The following is a 19,273-nucleotide window of genomic DNA, read 5'->3' on the forward strand; positions in this document are numbered from 1 at the left end:
GGGGTGGGAGATGTAGCCCTGTTTTGGGGAGGCATGGTAAGCAGTACCCCTGGTGTTCAGCACAGGGGCGGTGATGGTGCTGGACTGGCCAGCTGTACTGGGTGAGTGCCAGCCTTGCCCTGGTGCAGCACCCCACTGCCCGTCCCTGCCTGCAGCCCCGCATCGGGGCAGGTTCCCACGCAAGCTCCTCCCCGCGTTGTGGTGCCCGTTTGTGTTTTCGTGGTGCACCAGGGTCTGTGATCACAGCGGGCTGCTGCCTGCCATCCTGGGAAGCAGTGGGGCTCATGCCAGGGAGCAAGTGGCTGCTGCAGGTTGGGCTTGGGTTTTTTTTTGCCAAGATACCTGTTAATTCAGCTCCCTCGTTAAACCTAACAGAGGAGCAGATAATGTCAGGATGAGCTTTTTCTGGTGGGTTTCGGTTTAGCCCAGTTATTCCAGGCAGTATCCGGCATTGCAGCGTGGTACCTGTTTCCTAGGAGACTGCAGGAAAGCACAGGAGCAGCACAAACCCCAGCCGACGCGGGCTGCCACCGCGCACAATTAGCACAAATACTGTAAATGTCAAGGGAGGCTAAATATAGTCCTGTGCTGAGTCCTATCACACTGTTGCCCATTAGAGCCTCCCAGCTCGAGCGGTGCGAGCACGTGGGACCAGGGCTTTGCTCAACGTCAAGCCCCAGGCAGCAGCGGGGCTTTGTTTTGGTGTCTGAGGGTGCTCGCTGCCTGTGCAGGCAGGGATGCAGGCAGCCTGGTGTGGGGTCTGGCTAAATGGCCTTGCTCATCCGCCCCTTTCCCCAGGTGAGGGTTGTCCCCAAGGCGATCGCCACAGGCTCAGGCCTGCAGCCTCCCGGACCTCAGTGGTTTTAGGTTTATCTGAAGCCCGGTGTTTGCCCAGCGGGATTTCCCCTTGGAGCATTTCTCAGCGCCATCCTCGCCCATGGCATGGATGCGCTGCCTCGCTGGCAAGGAGCAGTTTTTCCCAGAGCACTGAGGGCTGCATGTCTCGGCTGTGCTCCTGGTATTTCAGATTTTTTTTTATGTTAAGTTTTTTTTTTTTTTTTAATGGCCTTGCTCATCCGCCCCTTTCCCCAGGTGAGGGTTGTCCCCAAGGCGATCGCCACAGGCTCAGGCCTGCAGCCTCCCGGACCTCAGTGGTTTTAGGTTTATCTGAAGCCCGGTGTTTGCCCAGCGGGATTTCCCCTTGGAGCATTTCTCAGCGCCATCCTCGCCCGTGGCATGGATGCGCTGCCTCGCTGGCAAGGAGCAGTTTTTCCCAGAGCACTGAGGGCTGCATGTCTCGGCTGTGCTCCTGGTATTTCAGATTTTTTTTTTTTTATGTTAAGCGACCTGTGGTTGATCATAAAGCACTTTTCTAATGGCCCTGAGAGAGCGAGCGGTAACCTCACCCTCTGTTTGCTCCCACAGCATTACTTTACCGTTAATTTCAACCACGAGAACCAGAAGACCCTGGAGCTGAGGACCGAGGATGCCAAGGACTGCGACGAGTGGGTGGCAGCCATAGCTCATGCCAGGTATTGCCCTCCGCCAGTGCAGACCCTGGGATGGGGGGTGTCGGAGGCAAAGCCATGCCCGAGGGCGGCTGCGGGGAGCTGCGGGCAAGGCTGCGGGCAGGGAGCCGTTGAGCCAGGCACTGCTGGCAGGCAGAGCAGAGCGCTTTTGGCCCCCAGCCCCATGTTGGGGACCCTCGTGCTGCACAGGAGGCTGCATTCAGACACGTCCCACCCAGCCCTGTGCCTGCCTGTCCCTGTCCCATGCAGGGCAGCCAACCTGGCAGGTTGGCGCTGCCTGTCCCAGTCTGGTGCCGGAGGGATGCCCGATTTGCCGTCGGGTTCAAAGGCCGCCAGGAAGGGTTTCATCTGGAATAGCAAAAACGGTCAGAAAGAGGTTTTTCCAGGCTCATGTTTCTGTGCTGTGGGAATGCTAGCACAGCCCACTTGTTGCCCAGGGGAGAGTGGTCAGGGGCTGGTACGGCACAGCCGCGTGTCTGGTGAAGGAGGTTGCTGGGCTGGCAGCGAGAAGAGGGGGCAGGTGAGTGTCATATGCAGGAGATTAGAGAAATATCATCTGCTGCAGCACCTTAATGAGAGCAGATGTCCGTAAGAGCTTGTGCTACAAGTGCTCTCCTTCTCATTAAACTTTTGGGACGTGGTATGTGAGAGAGGTTTGGCCATGGGTTTGTTCTTTTTTCTTGTCTCCTACCATTTCCTTAAAATTTGTGTTATCTTTTCTGTTTGCACCCTCGCGGGGAACCCGAATCCTCTCCAAATTGGTCAGTTCTGAGTAGCAGCATCCCAAACTGCAAGAGCCACCTCCCAGTTCATTCACCCTGCGGGTGCCCCAAGCCGGAGGGGCAAGGGCAGTGCGTAGGCAGCTGGGAAGGAGAACCCCTCCACAGCAAACCACAGCATGCAGACACCTAATTTTGCATGCACATCCCAGGGGGGCCATGGAGGAGGGGTGCTCACATCTGTGTCTGCCTTGCAGCTACAGGAACCTGGCGACGGAGCACGAGGCACTGATGCAGAAGTACCTCCATCTCCTGCAGATTGTGGAAACGGAGAAGACTGTTGCCAAGCAACTCCGCCAGCAGATCGAGGACGGGGAGATCGAGATCGAGCGCCTGAAGGCCGAGGTGAAAAGCCCGGCGTCGCCCCGTGGATGCGCTGCCACTCCCCAGGGTGACCCGCGGGCTGTGGGCGGGCAGGTGGCATTGCTGCACTGGCAGGGACCAGGGGACATCGCAGCCAGCGTATTTATGTTTGTTTTAACGACATCAGGCTGGCCCCTTCTCTTGCAGAGAGGGGCGAGGGCATCACCTTTGTTGGAGGTTTTTCTTGCAGGAGCCGTGCAGCGAGCGGCCGCGGCTGCGCCGCCCAGGCATGGTGCATGTGTGGGGCTCAGTGTGGTCCTCGGCCCCAGGACGCTGCTGCAGCAGGGAAGGGTTTGCTCCAGCAATGAGTGCTGGGGAACGGGCTAGCGAGCCGGTCCCTTGGGTTCAGGAGTAGGTATTGGGGGAGGGATGGAGACTCCCTATCTTACCATTTCGCCTTCCTTACTTTCATCCTAGATACTTTGATTAGGCCCCCTCTGCGTGCTGCGTGCCTGGTGGTAACATCTGCCAGGAGGTGCAATGCTAGAGGAGTAACCGAAAAAGGGAAGAGGTGTCTGTGGCCTCAGGAGGGAACCTGTGCCAGGTGCAAGCTGCATAATCTGAGTACATCAGGGGATTAATGTGCATGGTGCTATAAACAAAACAAACACTTTGCTACGAAGGGAGCGTTCTCTTCAATGAGAGCAACCCATAAAACCTGTTGTCCCTAGCTTGTCCCAGAAGCTCTCACAGCAGTTTGCTGTTCAGTAGTTTGCGGCGTTGGGTCGTAGGAAGGGTTGACACGACGCGGGTTACGGCAGACAAAGGAACAAAATGCAAAAATGACTCAGCAGACGGTGCCGAGGGAAGCTTGTGTCTCTAAGGCACCTGGGGAAGAGGATGCTCGGCGGCGTGGGTATGCCCCGTGCTGCCTGGCCACCTGCGTTGCAGGGCTCCAGCCGGCCCTTGGTACCCTCTCGCTGCGTGGGTTTCGGCTGCTGGTGGGTGTTGGTGCTGGTGGTGCGGTGGCCGGTGAGCATGGGACACCCCAAAGCCAGTGCTGCTGCTGGCCCCCTCCTCGTGTCTGGCAGGGAGGGTCGGGCAGTGGCTTCGTGGTGGAGGCAGCTGGGAGCGGGTCCTGCTGCCTGCTGGGCTGAGATGTCGACCCTGAGTAAGTCAAAATCTCAAAATTGCCACGAAGGAGGCAATTGGAGAGGCGGCGAGGGCAGGAGTGGATTGGCATGTCCTTAAGGTGGTGTTTTCCTTATATTTGAGTCAAAAAGCGCAGGTCAATAGCAATCCCCAACCACGACTTGAGGCAGGCAGTACGCTGAAGGCTGCTTTTAGTCTTGGGGGACTGGGGAGCTGCAAGCCTTTCCCAGGAGCGGTTTCAGCACTGCTGAATTTGTGCTCTCCTCAACAGAACAGGATCAGCCCCAAAACCGGCCTGGCCGCGGCCTGCGGCGCCCGCTCGGTGAGGGGGTTTCTTCTGGGGCCCCAGTCCGGCACCAGCCGGGAGCTCCCTGGGTCCGGTCCAGCCTCCGAGCTGGGGCAAGCTCCCTTCTCCCGGGAGCGTGGCCAGCGTAAGGGGCAGGGGAGGCGAGCGGTGGGGCAATGAGCAGCCTGATGAGCTTTCAGTCAGAGGAGGTGGGAGGTGTGTTGTGAACCCTGAAATTAGCTGAGGGGTCAGGGTCAGAGATGCCTGGCAGAGCTGCAGCCTGTCCCGTCCCCTGTGCCCAGGTACATTTGATTTTACCTTGCATTGGTTTGGTTTATTTTTAATCCTCCACATGCTTTGAAGCAGAGATCAAATAATCAGCTTCTACTTTAATGTGCAAATTTTGCTCACTCAATTTAAAAAAAAGAAACCAAAATAAAACCATGGCACCAGCAAACCCACACCATGGGTCCCGGCCGAGATGGGTCCAGAGCCAGCGCCGGGAATGGCTTCGGTGCTCTCAAACACTTAAATGCAGAGGGGATGCAGGGGATGTGAGGTGACTTGAGACTCCATAGGAAAGCACAGAGAGAGGAAAAAATTTCTAAAATCTCTTCTAACATCTAATCCCGTGTAATAAAATGGGGTGAAACCGATAGAGCTGCGTAGGAGCTGAATCAGTGCCTGTGAGCCTGCGGCCGCTTTCTCTGGCATGTTCCTGCTCCTGCTGAGGCTGGCGGTGCTGGGGGTGGCTGTGCTGGGACAGCAGGGACGCTTGGGGGCCGGGGCAGCCCTGGTGCCTCCAGCTGAGCCCCTCTGAGCCACAGCCGGGTCGCACCAGTGGCACAAGTGGGGCTGGCTGGATTGGGCTCATCCCCAGCCCTGCGCCAGGCACCAGCCCTGCGCCCTCCCTCCCGGCACCTGGCAGTGAGAAGTTTTGGGGAAATGCCTCCACATTGAATGCTGGGAGGGCCGGGTCTCTTTGGGAGAGCTCGACGCCGAGAGGTGGCTGTTGAGCTTCATTCAGACACGGTGACTGCATTGACCCACAGCATTTTTTGGCTTCTTACGGCATGAAAACACACAGCTCTTTGTTACAGTTCGGATTTTGTGGAAGTCATCTCCTCTTCCTGGGCTGTGACCGTGCAACAGAAGCAGCTTCTGCCCCTGTCCTCCTCCCCCAGCAGCTGTCTCCTCTCCTTCTTTACTTTGCTTTCCTTCCTAACAGTCCAGACACCGAAAAACCTACACGCGCTTGGCGGGTATTGCAGTTACTGCTGCTGTCAGTTCCTAGCGTCACTGGGAAGCAGAGTCTCCAACTGAAAAAGATCTCAACTCCTTTCTCTCCAAAACTTTTTGGAAAGTACTCTTTCAAAGTTGTTTTCTTATTTTTATTATTTTCTGTAAAATCAAAATTCAAATCACATTTTTCCTAATTTTCATTTTCTGAATAGTACATTTTCTGTTTTCCTACCCTTTCCCATAGCTTTATAAATGGTTGCAGCGGTGGGGGCAGGGACACAGCAATGAGCAGAGGAGTGAGAAAAAGTACAGGCGAGAAACAGTAAAAATTCAAATGCTTGAAGCTAACGAGATTTGATCCAATTTGTGTTGGAAAGCTGTGACTGGATGAGAGTTTGTCCCCGTCTGCAAGTTTTAGAGTGCAAATGACTTGATATTTTTCTGCCATTTTCTCTCCAACTCGTTTTTTTAACGACTCGCCCATGAAGGCTTTCTTAGGAAACGGGGATGCGGTTTGCATTGGGTACCTGGCAGGGTTTCCAGGTCCCCTCTGCAGCGTGTTTGGTGGGTGCTGGGGATGCCGGGGAGTCGGCAGCGCCCTGATGGCTCTGCAGCATTTCTTTATCTGCTCCATCTACCAATCTCCCATTAAGACAGAATCAGCACGACATGTCCCTGTATCTGTAGTTAAGCTGGAGGCACGTGCCATTCCCCGGCACTGCACGGCAGCAGGGTTTGTCCTTGGCTCCCAGGACATGCCGGAATGTGCCGGGGCGGCCGCTCATGCTCCCCCCCTGTGCCTGCAGATCGCCTCCCTGCTCAAGGACCACGAACGCATCCAGGCCGGCCAGACCAGCGTGCCCAGCGACGACGACAGCGACATCAAGAAAATCAAGAAGGTGGGTGGTGGCGGGTGAGTGGCGCGGGGGCCGGAGCTGGCGCTCGGTGGGGGCCCGGTGCTCATGGCGGCGCGGCAGGCGCACTCCATGTGGGGCTGGCAGAGCGGTTGGCCTGGGGGGGCTGTCTGAGGAAGTGCCTCTGCTAACAGGGTTTTTTTAGGAGGAAAATGTGTTTTGCAAAACTGGAAACCCAATTGGTTGTGTTTGCTCTGTGGGGCACTCGCCGCTTTCCCCGGGTGAGCAAGGTGTCCCTGCCTGTGCCGGCTCATGCACAAACAGCACCTCTTACATCTCGCTTCTCCCACAGCTGTGGTTACATCTTTTATTTTTGCGAGGAAAAAGCCACCACCCAGCAGTGTTCCTGCAGGGAGCAATAGACCCCACGAGGAAATATGCTCCAGATAAAGTGCTCTCGGGGAGAACAAGCCGCACTCGCCAGCAGATGCTGCTTGCCATGCGCCCCGCTCCTGCAGGCGATTCCCTGAGCCTGGCAAACGTGGCGGTGCCTTGGCCTCCCCACGGTGCTGTGGAGGGGACCAGCGCTGCCACCGCTCGGGGAGGGTTTCCTGCCCTCGCCCAACCCCCAGGAAAGCCTCCACTGGCCCCAGGCGCCTGCTGCCCCATGCAGGGGACATGGGGTTGAACCCCACAGGCTTGGGGTGATGGGCAGCGGCCGCACACATGGACGGAGCTCTGGGCACAGACTGGGATGTGCTGCAGATGCTCATGTACATGAGGAAGGCTTGGAAGCTTTTCTAGGTGTCTTAATACATCTCTGTGTGTTTGGGTGCCCAGACAGGTGCTGGCTCCAGGGGGACTTTGGTGCCCCAGCGCACCGGGTGATTGTGGGGTGCTGGGTAGGGCTAAGCACCAGGCAGGCTGGGAGTCTCCGTACCCGCACAGTCCTGCTGGCAGGGAAGTGCCCAACGTCGCAGCTGTGCTGGGGGAGGTCAGGAGTCAACATGGGATCCTTGCTTCTCGTAGGAGTCTTCCATGCATCTCTGTAAAAAGAAAAGAGGACATTGTCTGCAATAAGAAAGTGCATTTAAATGAGTTATTGTTCATTTCCCAGCCGGGAGGATTCGGAGCAGCACCAGTAACAGGCACCATTGTGCACACCTCAGCACAGAGCCAGGGAAACCTCACTGCAGAGCTGCGGCCCCTGCACCGTGCTGAGCGCGGGGCGCCTGCCCGGCTCATCAGCCTGGACCCTAACACGGCCGCTGCTCCCTCGGCAGGTGCAGAGCTTCCTGCGGGGCTGGCTGTGCCGGAGGAAGTGGAAGACGATCATCCAGGACTACATCAGGTCCCCCCACGCTGACAGCATGCGCAAGAGGAACCAGGTCGTCTTCAGCATGCTGGAGGCGGAGGCCGAGTACGTCCAGCAGCTCCACATCCTCGTCAACAACTTCCTGCGGCCGCTGCGGATGGCAGCCAGCTCCAAGAAGCCTCCCATCACGCACGACGACGTCAGCAGCATATTCCTCAACAGGTGAGTGCCATCCTGGGCTCCAGGAGCTCTGCGGCACCCCATCAGAGCCAGCAGCCTCTGGGCAGGCATTGGTGTCCACGGCCCACTGCCCTCCCCTGGGAATGGGTGTTGGGATGCTTGGTGCCAGGGGACTCCCCGGGAGCCTGCAGCCTGGCCCCCAAAGCTATGGATGGAAGCTCATCATCCCCATGGGACAGCTGCACAAGCAGCTCGCTGAGTGCTTGGCACTGACACGAGGAGGTGCCATGGAGGCTGATGCTCCAGGGCCTCAGTAGTGGGTTGGGGCTGCCAGGAGCCTGTCTGTATGAGGTCCTGGCTCTGGCAGCGGGCAGGACGGTGTCCTTTGGCATTAACAGCAGCCCGTAGGTAATGATGGACGAGCGAAGCGGGGAGGATGCAGCTCTCATGGGAGATGGTATGGAGGGGGCAGGCGTAGCCTCTCCTGCAGCTGCGACACGGGGTCACAGCCGCCGCAAAGTGTGCCGAGAGTGGCTGGGCCCGGGCACTGGCGGGGATGGGAGGTGGTGCTCGCTGACCCCAGCCAGGCCACTGTGATGCCAAGTACGTCAGCAGTATATGCCAGGTTTAATGGCAGCTGCAATGGCTTCATCCCATGGATGGTACTGATACCAGCGGCAAGTCCTACCAGCCAGCCCTGCCAGCCCTGGAGGTGCCAGCCACTTGTCCCTTGCTGAGGGGAGCAGCTCCGGGAGCAGCGCTTGCAGCTCCTGGCATTCGCTCCTGTTGCTTTCCACGACCCTTCCTGCTGTTGCTGTGAGCTCCCTGGGCTGCGTGGGGTGCCAGCTCGCTCTGGAAGCTGAGAGGGACCCAAACTGTAGAACCCAAATTCCAGTTTTCCCCCACATCTGGGCTTGTGTGAAGCTAGCACCTTGACTGTGGCCAGTGCAGGCAGAGTGAGCGCTCCCAAGCACCCCTCCTCTGCCTTGTCTCGTCTCTGTGGCCTGAAGGAGGTCCCTTGCTGTAGGGTCTCTTGGAGAATGAACAGTGGAGGACACGGGGCCAGCTCAGAGCTCCAGCCAGGAGCAACCCTGTCCTGCCAAGGCTGGGGAGAGCAGGGGTGCCCTGGGTGGGCAGCAGCATCAGGACAGGGAGGCAGATGGGTGTCTCAAAGGGCTGCACTCCCACCAAGCATTGCCCACCCGCAGGAGTGGGGCTGCCCCGGCTCGGCACAGCTCTGCCTGGCATCACGCCCTCCTCGGCAAAGGCTTTGGCCCATTCCTGCTCTGCCTGGCCCAGCGGGCAGCAGGAGTGGTCAGGCAGGGCTGGAGAGCATGGGGCATGTCCAGGCAGGGCAGAGGCAGAGCTGCCTGGCCAGGAGAATGTGAAGGTGATTTATCAACTGCTGGAAATCAAACGAACCCCGTCCCTCGCTGATGGCGAGGGACTGGTACCTGCGGAAAACATCAGATTCCCAAGGGGAGCAGACTGATAGCAAAGGGCAATACTAATTAGCTCCCAGCCTGCAGCCAACGGGGACGGGGTGTGCACAGCATCGGACAGCGAGTGCTGGGCGCGGGGGAGCCAACGACGCTTTCGCCCCCCCTGCCAGTGCCACTCTGTGGGGCTGGGCTGGGAGGGGGGGAAGCTCATTCCCCTGTGGGAAGGGGGGTCTGGGCTTCCCTGCATTTCGGGGTTTACATCTGAAGGGAGCTTCAGGCTGCTCGGTTCCTCCCTCTCCTCTGTCCTCATCAACCATTCCCTGCGCACCTCTGGGGACCCTCTCTGCAACCCACCTTGTGCAGGCAGGGCTCCCCTGCTCCCCGTCTGGGCTGGTGATTTTGTCTAATTAGTCATTATTTGTCACTTGTTCATCTGTCTTTTCACCCCTTGGTTTATCTTTCAGTGAAACGATCATGTTTTTGCACCAAATCTTTTACCAAGGCCTGAAGGCAAGGATATCCAGCTGGCCGACGCTCGTGCTGGGTGAGTGCGTGTTGCCTCCTCACTGTGTTTCCTTCCCGCTTGCTGGTGGAGCCGAGCCCGCGCTTCTCCTCCCAGTGCAACTTAACAGGCGTTTTGCTAACCGGCGGCAGCAGTGAAATGCATCGCACAGCACATCACTCGTTCATGTTGGTCACAGAAGCGAGGACCTGAGCAAAAAACCAGAGAAACCCAATTCCTGCATTCCTGGTTCTGCCGGGCGGTGGAAGGGGTGGGCTGGACCATGCACAGGAGAGCTGATGCTGAAGAGCATTGCTGTGTCCTATTAGACCCTCAGCTGGCTCTACAGGGTGTCTTTAAAACCCAAACTGGGCAGACCTGGGGCTTGCACAAGCAGCACAAGGCCCCAGGGGGTGCCCTGGGTGGGACCTGGGGGCAAGGAGGGTTGGGAGCCAGGGGGGCTGTGCCAGGACCCCAGGGCATGGGCTGGACCAGCCCACTCACCTCCCCACCGCCTTTCTGCTCGCAGCTGACTTGTTCGACATCCTGCTGCCCATGCTGAACATCTACCAGGAGTTCGTGAGGAACCACCAGTACAGCCTGCAGATCCTGGCGCACTGCAAGCAGAACCGGGACTTCGACAAGCTGCTGAAGCACTATGAGGCCAAGCCTGACTGTGAGGAGAGGACCCTGGAGACCTTCCTGACCTACCCCATGTTCCAGGTGACCACTAGTGCCGAGATTGGCCCCGGGGATGCCACCACAGTGCTGGCGGCGAGGGACGGGCTGGGCGGTGCAAACCCCAGCCCCACAGCAGGCATCGGGTGGTGGCGAGGCAAAGCCTGGGTGAAGATGGCCTGGGGCTGGACCCCACGTGGTCCCATGCTGCTCCTGAGACCTGCTCAGGCCATTGCTGGGCTTGTCGGTGCTGCAGGAGGACTCTCTGGGTGAAGCTGCCAACTTCCCGGTTACCCCATGCTGCTGGGACATGGATGGGGCACAGCAGAGTCCTGGGCAAAACGCCACGCTGTTCCCCCTCTTCATTAAGCTTTAGCACGAGGAACTTTGAAGCTTTCATAACCTCCTGGATCAGGGGGTCTGAGGCACAGTGTCCCCGGACACGGCAGCTCTGGGAGCAGTGCAGGGTGGGCGCCTGCAGCCCTCTGTGCCCCCTCCATCCTGCCTGCCCCCCCGCACTGCACCGCAGCTGATTCCCCGCTCTGGTCTGTTGTGCTGCAGATCCCCAGGTACATCCTGACGCTGCACGAGCTGCTGGCTCACACCCCCCACGAGCATGTGGAGAGGAACAGCCTGGATTACGCCAAGTCCAAGCTGGAAGAGCTCTCCAGGTCAGACACACCACTGCCCATCCCTGCCTGCCCCTGCCTGTCCTGGCAGCTGGGGCTGCGGGACCAGGGGCAGCTCTTGCACCCAGGCGGTTCGGACTGGTGGAGGGGCTCTTGGCCGGGCTGCTGGCATGGTGTGCTGCCCTTCTGTTGGGCAGGGAGAGGGGCTGGGCAGGCAGACCCTGACCTGCAGGGTTTGGAGAGGGTGCAGTGCCGGTGGTACCAGGCTGGCCTGGGTGTTCATACAGCACCCACAGGGTGAAGCCGGTGGAGATGGTGACAGAGGGGCTGTGCTGTCCCGCTGGGGTAGGATGCAGGAGAAGCTCAGTCCTCGGTTTGCTCAGAGCCCGTTGGCCGTCCCTGACAAGGATGAAACCCCTCGTGAGCCGTTGGCACAGGGAGATCTGCCTGCTTGTGCATGGGGTGCTGTGGGTGGCGTTGTGGGGAGCTCGCCCGGGTGCCTCTGGCTGCCCACGCACCCTGCCTGCTGCTCGGGCGCAGGCAGCAAGCAAAGCCCTGCGCCAAAGGTGCCCCGTGCTGTTTTAGCCAGGATCCACCCTCCCATTGCCCTTGTCCTCTGTGTTTCGAAGGCTGAGATGTTCCAGTGCTGTCTCCTGGCCTCCTGTGCAAATCCGTCCCTGGGGCCGGTGGGATGAGAGCCCGGCTGCTTCTGGCGTGTTCCAGGGCTCCTTAATGATGAAATATGAGTTTTGGAGGACTGGGACGGCTCTCAAGGTCTGGCTCTGTCCTCTGGCACAGCTGTGCTTCTGGGTGCTGGTGGGGCTGCCCCGTGGGAAGGGGCTGAGTGCCTCCCAGGTCTCTGCAACGAGCACCCGGGAATCAGCTGCGATTCCCTGTTTCCAATCCTCTCCCTCCTCAGGCCACGGACCGAAGCGTTCTGTGTGTCCTGTGCTAGCGTGTTGTGACGGCACCAAACACACCAGCGCTCCTTGGTCCTGAAGCAATCCACAAAGAGTTTCCATCCCTTTTCCCACTCCTCAAGGAGCAGGGATGTTGGAGGGGACTGGTGACGGGGGAGGAACCTGTCCATCACTAAATCCAAATTTTGTGATTTCCGAGTAAGAAGCACTCGCGTTTCAATATTTACAAATCTGGAGGTACAGTCCAGGCTGATGTGTAGGTTACCTCCTGAACTCCCAGGTCTGTATAGATACAAATGACTGCTGTAATTCCCTTGGTATTCCTTTGGTTTTGGTCTTACCTAGTGTAGCTCCTCCACTCTGTTAAAAGGGATCTGCTGGGAAAAGTGCAAATCTCATCCAAGCTCCAATGTTCTCTTCTCTCCTTCAGGATAATGCATGATGAAGTGAGTGAGACTGAAAATATTCGAAAAAATCTGGCGATAGAGAGGATGATTATTGAAGGGTGTGAAATTCTGCTGGACACCAGCCAGACTTTCGTAAGACAAGGTACAGTGTTTGTGTCGATGTCCCTCCCCTCCGCGGTTAATGCAAAGCCCTGCAGCCCCTGTCCCCCCGCCACCGCATCCCCCTGCAGCGCCGTCTGGTGAGCTGTGAAATTTAAAAATATAACCCGTTTCTGAATTTTCTTTGCTCCCAAGTGCCTCACTTTCGGACAGTCTCGGCACTGCATTTTGTTGCATCACGGAGCAGAATGTGCATTTTAGCCATTATTGATTTCCTACCACCAGAGAAGTAGCGGGACGCATCCTGACCTCCTGGGCACACTCGGTCCCGGAGGAGCACCCACGCGATGGGGGTGCAAGGGTGGGTTGGGGGCTGTGGCTGGTGCTCACCTGGTCTCTGGGCCCCGATAACCTGCACAGCTGGTGGCTCACGGGGCCAGTCCCAGTCCCAGCCCTGGTGCTTGGGGACACACTCGCCACTGCCTCGCTCTGGGCACACAGCGATGCCCTGCTCCCGGGTACCGTGCCCTGGAAAGCTGCCCCCGATGCCAGGGATGGGTCTCTCCCTTCTGTAGGGTCCCTCATCCAAGTGCCGATGTCAGAGAAAGGGAAGATCACGCGGGGGCGGCTGGGCTCCCTCTCGCTGAAGAAGGAGGGCGAGCGGCAGTGCTTCCTCTTCTCCAAGCACTTGATCATCTGCACCAGGGGCTCCGGAGGCAAGCTGCATCTGACCAAGGTGCAGAGGGCTGGGGGGGTCTTGGCGGCCTCCAGCAAAGGGTCCGGTGGCTGCTGGGCTTGGAGCTGGTGCTGCTCCCTGGGGTGCTGGGGCAGGGGCTCGTGCACAGGGAGGGGGCAGAGGCCGGCACTTCTGCAGCCCGAGCTGGCCAGGCTCTTCTGGTGACACCAGGGGTCCAGGGGTCACATTGCCCTCCCCTGGCTGCAGCCTCCTGGGGGTGCTGGGCTGAGAGCAGGCGGTCGGTTGGATTTATTTCAGGTGGTCCAGATGCCTTGTCAGTGATGTGCGGAGCTCTGAGTCGTGGGCAAAGACAAGAAATTGCAAGTTCTCAATAAAAGAAGTTATCCTGATTTGCAGCAGAAACCTTGACAATCTATTCAGTGAGAAAGTTAAATTATAACCTAGGTTTGTACATAATGCTCACAGGCTTCTGCAGTCCGCTCCCAAGACTCACGCTTTTGTTGGTGGAAGTTTTGAAGTGATGTGCGGAGCTCTGAGTCGTGGGCAAAGACAAGAAATTGCAAGTTCTCAATAAAAGAAGTTATCCTGATTTGCAGCAGAAACCTTGACAATCTATTCAGTGAGAAAGTTAAATTATAACCTAGGTTTGTACATAATGCTCACAGGCTTCTGCAGTCCGCTCCCAAGACTCACGCTTTTGTTGGTGGAAGTTTTGAAGTTAATTGAGCAAGAATCTTACAGAAATTGCTCATTACTGAGCAGTTTGAAAAATTACAGTCCGTGGCAAAGAGTTGATAATTACAACAACAGATTTTTGGAAAATTTAATTTAAAGCTCATATTAAATAATTTATAAACAAATTAGTTGATCGGTTATAGAAGGAAAACCACGATATCCCAGCTGTCAGTAACTGCTTTTTTCCCGGTGAAAGCAGACGCTGCGCTGGCCGCGGGCTGTGTGTGCACCCATGGCAGCATCGCCCCATCCCCGGGGCAGTGGGCTGCGACGCGGGGCGGGGGGCCGGGGCCAGGGCAGCCCCCAGCCACCCGGGGGGGGTCCTGCCGCTGAGCCCCGACTCCCGCCACTGCAGAACGGCGTGATCTCCCTCATCGACTGCACGCTGGTGGAGGAGCAGGAGAGCACCGACGAGGATGGTAGGTGCCCCTGCCCCACCCGCAGCCCCATGCCAGGCAGACCCCCCTCGGGGCATGCCCAGGGCCCTGCTCAGCCCCCACCCGTGGGTATGCGGTGGAAGGGTTGGCTTATGTGCCCCAGCGGGCGCTGAGCAGACAGGGGCGTCTCAAAAAGCAAAGTTGCAGCTACTCCAGGACCCTCTGCTGAGGTTGTCAGCACCACCAGCATGGCAGACCGTCTCCTGCTGCGCACCGCAGGCAGTTTTGGGTTTTGCAGCGTGGTCACCCCATTGCGGGGGGGACAAAGCCCGCACCCAGCAGGGCCGGGGAGGTGTCGGGGGTGCAGGTCCTGCTGGAGGCTGCACTTAATGCCAGAGCCTTGGCATGAGGTTGCTGCCAGCCCCAGGCAATGCCTTCCCTGGCTGGAGGCAGCTGCCGTGTTCTGAGGCTGGGGACCAATGGCAGTGTGGTCAGCACTGCTGGCGTCCCCTGTCTCGGATGTGGTGTCCTCCTGGACATTGCTGCCGTCCATCCGTGTGGCATAAAATCAACTGCAGCAGAGCTGGAGCAAATTGAGATGCTGAATAGATTCAAGGAAGTCATGATCTACCCGCTGGATTTAATTAAGTAAATTATTTACTGTGAACCAAACAGATGCACATTTATGCAAATCTGACCTTCCTGAGGCAGGCAGCGAGCATCACAGCTCGCTGCTAGCAAGTGGAAAAACGCAAAGATGCTGGACGTCCTCAGCCATGCCCACTTAACTGCAGACTTGTGAAAAAGCACAGGCTCCTTTCTCTTGTCCTCATTACGAGTTAGAATTCTAACACGTGCCGAGGAGCCGGGTTCTTTGGCAGTTCTAACACTGCCCGGGCCCCAGCAGTGAGGCTGTGCTGCGCTTGTGACGTGCAGACTTTACTTTGCAAACACGGAGCCTTTGCCCAGCAAACCTGTTGCGTCCTTACCACAGACAACCCACAAAATGCAACAAACTCCTTAAAACCTTAATAAAACCTATGCTGGGGAGAGGGGGTGGGGAAATCTTTTCCACACTTTTTTCCACACTGTGTGTGGTTTTTCTATTCCAAAGCAAAAGCATCGGGGCAAGACATTGACCATCTTGACTTCAAAATCGTGGTGGAGCCAAAAGATTCCTCATCTTTTACGGTTATCCTCGTGGCCTCGTCCAGGCAGGAGAAGGCTGCATGGACCAGCGACATCAGCCAGGTAGGATGGACCCGGCAGGGAGGAGGTGTTGGGGCACAGAGTCCTCGGGGATGAGCAGCCCCTGTGGGATTCCTGCTCGGCTGCCCCCATGCAGGCTGCAGCAGTGGCTTTGGGCACCCAGAATTAACACTTCTTGTTTGCTGCACGGCTACAGTTCTGCTGCCTGCCCTTGGACTGTGGCTGTGGCGGTAGCGCTCGGCTGGGTTTGTACCCTGGGTGCTTTCCTGGCACCACCGGGGTGCTCGGGACCTGCTGCGGGCTGAGATCTCACTGCATCAGGCTGGCATGAACAGCACGGGTGGACCACCAAGCCTTGGGCACCCAGGGAGAGCGGTTCTACGCAGAGGGTGACTTGGAGCTGGGGCCATCGCCATAAGCTTTCTGGTGTCTGCTAGCTCAAAGAGGAGGAGGTGGAGGAGGAAGGTGACACCAGCCACAGCAGGTGGGAGCAGAGTCTGTCCCGTCCATGCTCTGCCTGCACATGTAGATGTGTGGTTTGGATGTCTCCTCTGACTCAGACACATGGTAACAATTTACACCTGCTCTTCATTTGCTTTATGCAAATGACTTTGAAGATCTTTTTTCCCAAGTGGAAGAGGAAAAGTTATCGGTTAAATAGGGATTGCCTCCTGGCCACCTCTGTTGTACTATGTCCTTACCTGTGTCCCCCTGCTGAGCATTGGTCCCCAAGGAGAGATGTGGGCAGGAGCTGGGGCCAGCCCCACGCAGGGAAGTGGCAGCTTCTGGTCCCACTCTCCGCAGGGGCCGGGGCCAGTCCTGCCCACGCGGGGGTCTCCAGCCCACGCTCCTGCGCAGCAAAGCCCATGGCAGTGAGCCGGCAGCAAAGGGACCAGTGCCGCTCTGCTGCCCGCTGGGTCTCCCTCCGAGAGCATCCAGCAGCGCAGGCTGGGAGGGGAGTTTAATTACGGTGATAAAGGATGAGAGGGGGTTTCTGGCAACTCTCGCAATGCCTTTGTGCCTACCAGCACACCCTGAGCCTGGGCCAGGTCCATAGCAGGAGAGCCAGGGGAGCAGCTCTGGGCGACGCTTCCCCAGAACAGGAATGCAAGAGTGTGATCATGAAGCTCCTATTTTCAGGCAGAAGCTCTTGCCCTTCCCAGCTGTGCACTCCCAGCTGTGGTGTCCTGTCAGGCACGGTAGATGCAGCTAGCAAGGATGTGTCTTGTCTGGATAACAGCGAGCTCAGGCTCTCTTACGGCGCGTCGAAGCCTGGTGGGCAGCAGGGCTGCCCTTGCCGCTGCCGCCTTCTCCCACCTCCCACCCATGTCTCTTCCAGTGCGTGGACAACATCCGCTGCAACGGCCTCATGATGAACGCCTTTGAGGAGAACTCCAAGGTCACCGTCCCCCAGATGATCAAGTGAGTGCTGCCGCAGCTGGGTGCTGCGGAGAGCGCCCGGCTCTGCCTGGCCCCACGGCACAGCTCCCACAGCAGCCAAACGCTGCTGAAAGCCCCGGGAGCCCGGCGACTTTCCCATGTGCTCAGGCACTTGGGTGTGCTGTTCCCAGCGTGGTGATTAGGAGCGCTAATTAGCTGGGAGAGGAGATTTGTGTGGGACTGTGCTCGGGGAGGTGGAAAGGTCAAAGGGGAGAGCTCAGAGAAAAAATAATAATAGTAAAGGGGTGGGGGGGTGAAACCCCCAGAGGAGAGGGGCGCAGGGAGCTGTGTGGGTGCTGGGTGCAAGGGCTGGCCCGGCCCAAGGAGGTACATATGTGGCATGAGGGGGACCGGGCACAGCCGGGGGGATGAGGCATCAGGGGGGGTGTCCCCGCTGCATCAACTGCCCGCACTGCTGCGGGTCTGCTGTCATGTACGGGGAAGGGTCTTGGTTCGTGGGTGTCCCCCAGCGACAGTCTGTCATTCCACGTTTTTTGCACAAACCTCTGCCTGTTGAGCACTGTGCAGTGTTTCCACCCGTTCTGGGGTGCAGACTTCCTAGCTTTCCCCCGGGAGTATTCCTGCCTGTGTTTTACATAGGGGCACCTCCGTACAAACGTGGGTCCTTTGCTGACGAGGACCTGTACAGCTTTCTGTGGTCCCCGCACATCTCGGGGGGAAGCTGCTTGTGCAAAGCAGCTCTTGGTTTCGTTCCAGGCTGGAACCACAGATATCTTGTTTCTCTGCAGGTCTGATGCCAGCTTGTATTGTGATGATGTTGACATTAGGTTCAGTAAAACGATGAATTCCTGCAAGGTCCTGCAGATCCGCTATGCAAGCGTGGAACGGCTCCTGGAGAGGCTGACGGACCTGCGGTTCCTGAGCATTGACTTTCTGAACACGTTCCTGCATTCGTACCGCGTCTTCACCACCGCCCTGGTCGTCCTCGACAAGCTCATCACGATCTACAAGAAGCCGATCAGCGCCATCCCCGCACGGTGAGGCTGCGTGTGGCACCGCTGCAGTACCTGTGCCGGTGACCTGTCCTGCCCCTAAAGGACCGACAGAGTTTATGGGGGTCTGCATCATTGCTCCTCCATCCCCTTTTCTGTCCTGAGTCAGTCCTCTGCTCCCCAGACCTGCCTGGCCCTGGTGCCACTCCAGGGCTGTTTCACCTGGTCCCGTGAGTTGTGATACCTGCAAATTGGGGAAGCAGATAATCCCGAGCTCTGAGGGTGTCCCCGCTCCTGGGAGGGCCAAGCAGTGGGAACAGGGTGGCAGGGACTCACGCCGGCTGTGCCATGCCCGGGTTCTGGAGAGCGTGGGGTGCCCCGGAGACCCAGTGCTGCTGGAGCTGCCGGCGGGGGATCTCCACAACCTCTCAGACAGAGTAGGTGCGAATTCAGCCTTTCCCTGTCTCTCTGCCAAGGTCCCTGGAGCTCCTGTTTGCAAACAGCCAGAACAACAAGCTGCTGTACGGCGAGCCCCCCAAGTCGCCCAGAGCCAACCGCAAGTTCTCCTCGCCTCCCCCGCTCTCCATCACCAAGTCCTCGTCCCCCAGCCGGCGGAGGAAGCTCTCCCTCAACATCCCCATCATTACAGGAGGGAAGGCGCTGGACCTGGCTGCTCTGAGCTGCTCCTCCAATGGCTATGCAAGCATGTACTCCTCCATGGCTCCCTTCAGTAAGACCACCCTGGACATAAATAAACTGTACGTGTCCAGTAACTATCCCAATAAAATCCCTGACGAAGGAGAAGCAGCCTCAGAAAAGCAAGAGGAGTCACTGCCGAGCAAGCAAAGTAAGTTGCTGTGGGTTTGCAGGTGGGTGGGCGTCCAGCCCAGGCAGCCGGCAGGGAGGGGGCCGGTTTTGGTGGGTGCTCTGCGGGGGTACAGGGACATGTGCGGGGGATCAGGCACACCGTGCCTGGGGGCTTTGCAGCAGCCCAGCCCTGGGCTGGGGCAGGCGGCCTGGCTGTGTGCTGGTGAGTGGTGGGTGCAGGGAGCCCCTGCCCCATGAGCAGGCACGCAGCAGCCCCCCATGTGCTGGGGAGACCAGTGGCAGTTGTGGTGGTGGTGGTGGCAGTGGTGGCGCTCCTGGAGATGCAGTGACTCGTGTGGTGTGGCCTCCAGGAGGCTCAGCAACAGGGTATTGTGGGAAGAGAGCTGGAGCCAGGTGAGTAAAACACTGCAGGGGCCACAGGTCATTGCCCCATTGAGCATCCCTCTGCCCCCCTGCGCTGATGTGCCCGAGCACGGCTTTGAGCACAGCACAGCAGTGGAGGACGAGGCTCCCCCCTGCCATAGCCCTGCGGGAGCCATTCGGCAGCGGAGACCCCAGGGACCCTCTGTCTTTAGCACTTGCCGCAGCATTTGTGGCTGCAGGCTGAGCTGCACTCCCACCCCACAGCGCAGGGACCAGCCCACTGCTCACGCTGCCTGTCGTGGTTTAACCTCAGCTGGCAACTGAGCACCACACAGCCGCTCGCTCACTCCCCCC

General features: G+C 58.3%; 1 protein-coding gene across 1 annotated transcript in view; it reads left to right on the top strand.

Moving 5' to 3' along the window:
• The first annotated feature begins 768 nt into the window (after positions 1-768).
• Positions 769-19,273, top strand: part of RASGRF1 (Ras protein specific guanine nucleotide releasing factor 1) — a 32,791-nt gene continuing 14,286 nt past the window's right edge. The window contains exons 1-15 of the mRNA XM_009280466.1: positions 769-798; positions 1,426-1,532; positions 2,506-2,653; positions 6,098-6,190; positions 7,429-7,682; positions 9,547-9,626; positions 10,114-10,307; positions 10,824-10,933; positions 12,242-12,360; positions 12,893-13,053; positions 14,105-14,168; positions 15,241-15,377; positions 16,675-16,757; positions 17,525-17,773; positions 18,205-18,575. Of these exons, the coding sequence (XP_009278741.1) occupies positions 769-798; positions 1,426-1,532; positions 2,506-2,653; positions 6,098-6,190; positions 7,429-7,682; positions 9,547-9,626; positions 10,114-10,307; positions 10,824-10,933; positions 12,242-12,360; positions 12,893-13,053; positions 14,105-14,168; positions 15,241-15,377; positions 16,675-16,757; positions 17,525-17,773; positions 18,205-18,575 (2,200 nt within the window). The remainder of the gene's footprint in view (positions 799-1,425; positions 1,533-2,505; positions 2,654-6,097; positions 6,191-7,428; positions 7,683-9,546; positions 9,627-10,113; positions 10,308-10,823; positions 10,934-12,241; positions 12,361-12,892; positions 13,054-14,104; positions 14,169-15,240; positions 15,378-16,674; positions 16,758-17,524; positions 17,774-18,204; positions 18,576-19,273) is intronic.

This window comes from Aptenodytes forsteri, unplaced genomic scaffold, assembly GCF_000699145.1.
Source record: "Aptenodytes forsteri isolate BGI_AS27 unplaced genomic scaffold, ASM69914v1 Scaffold83, whole genome shotgun sequence".
NCBI classification, from domain to species: Eukaryota; Metazoa; Chordata; class Aves; order Sphenisciformes; family Spheniscidae; genus Aptenodytes; species Aptenodytes forsteri.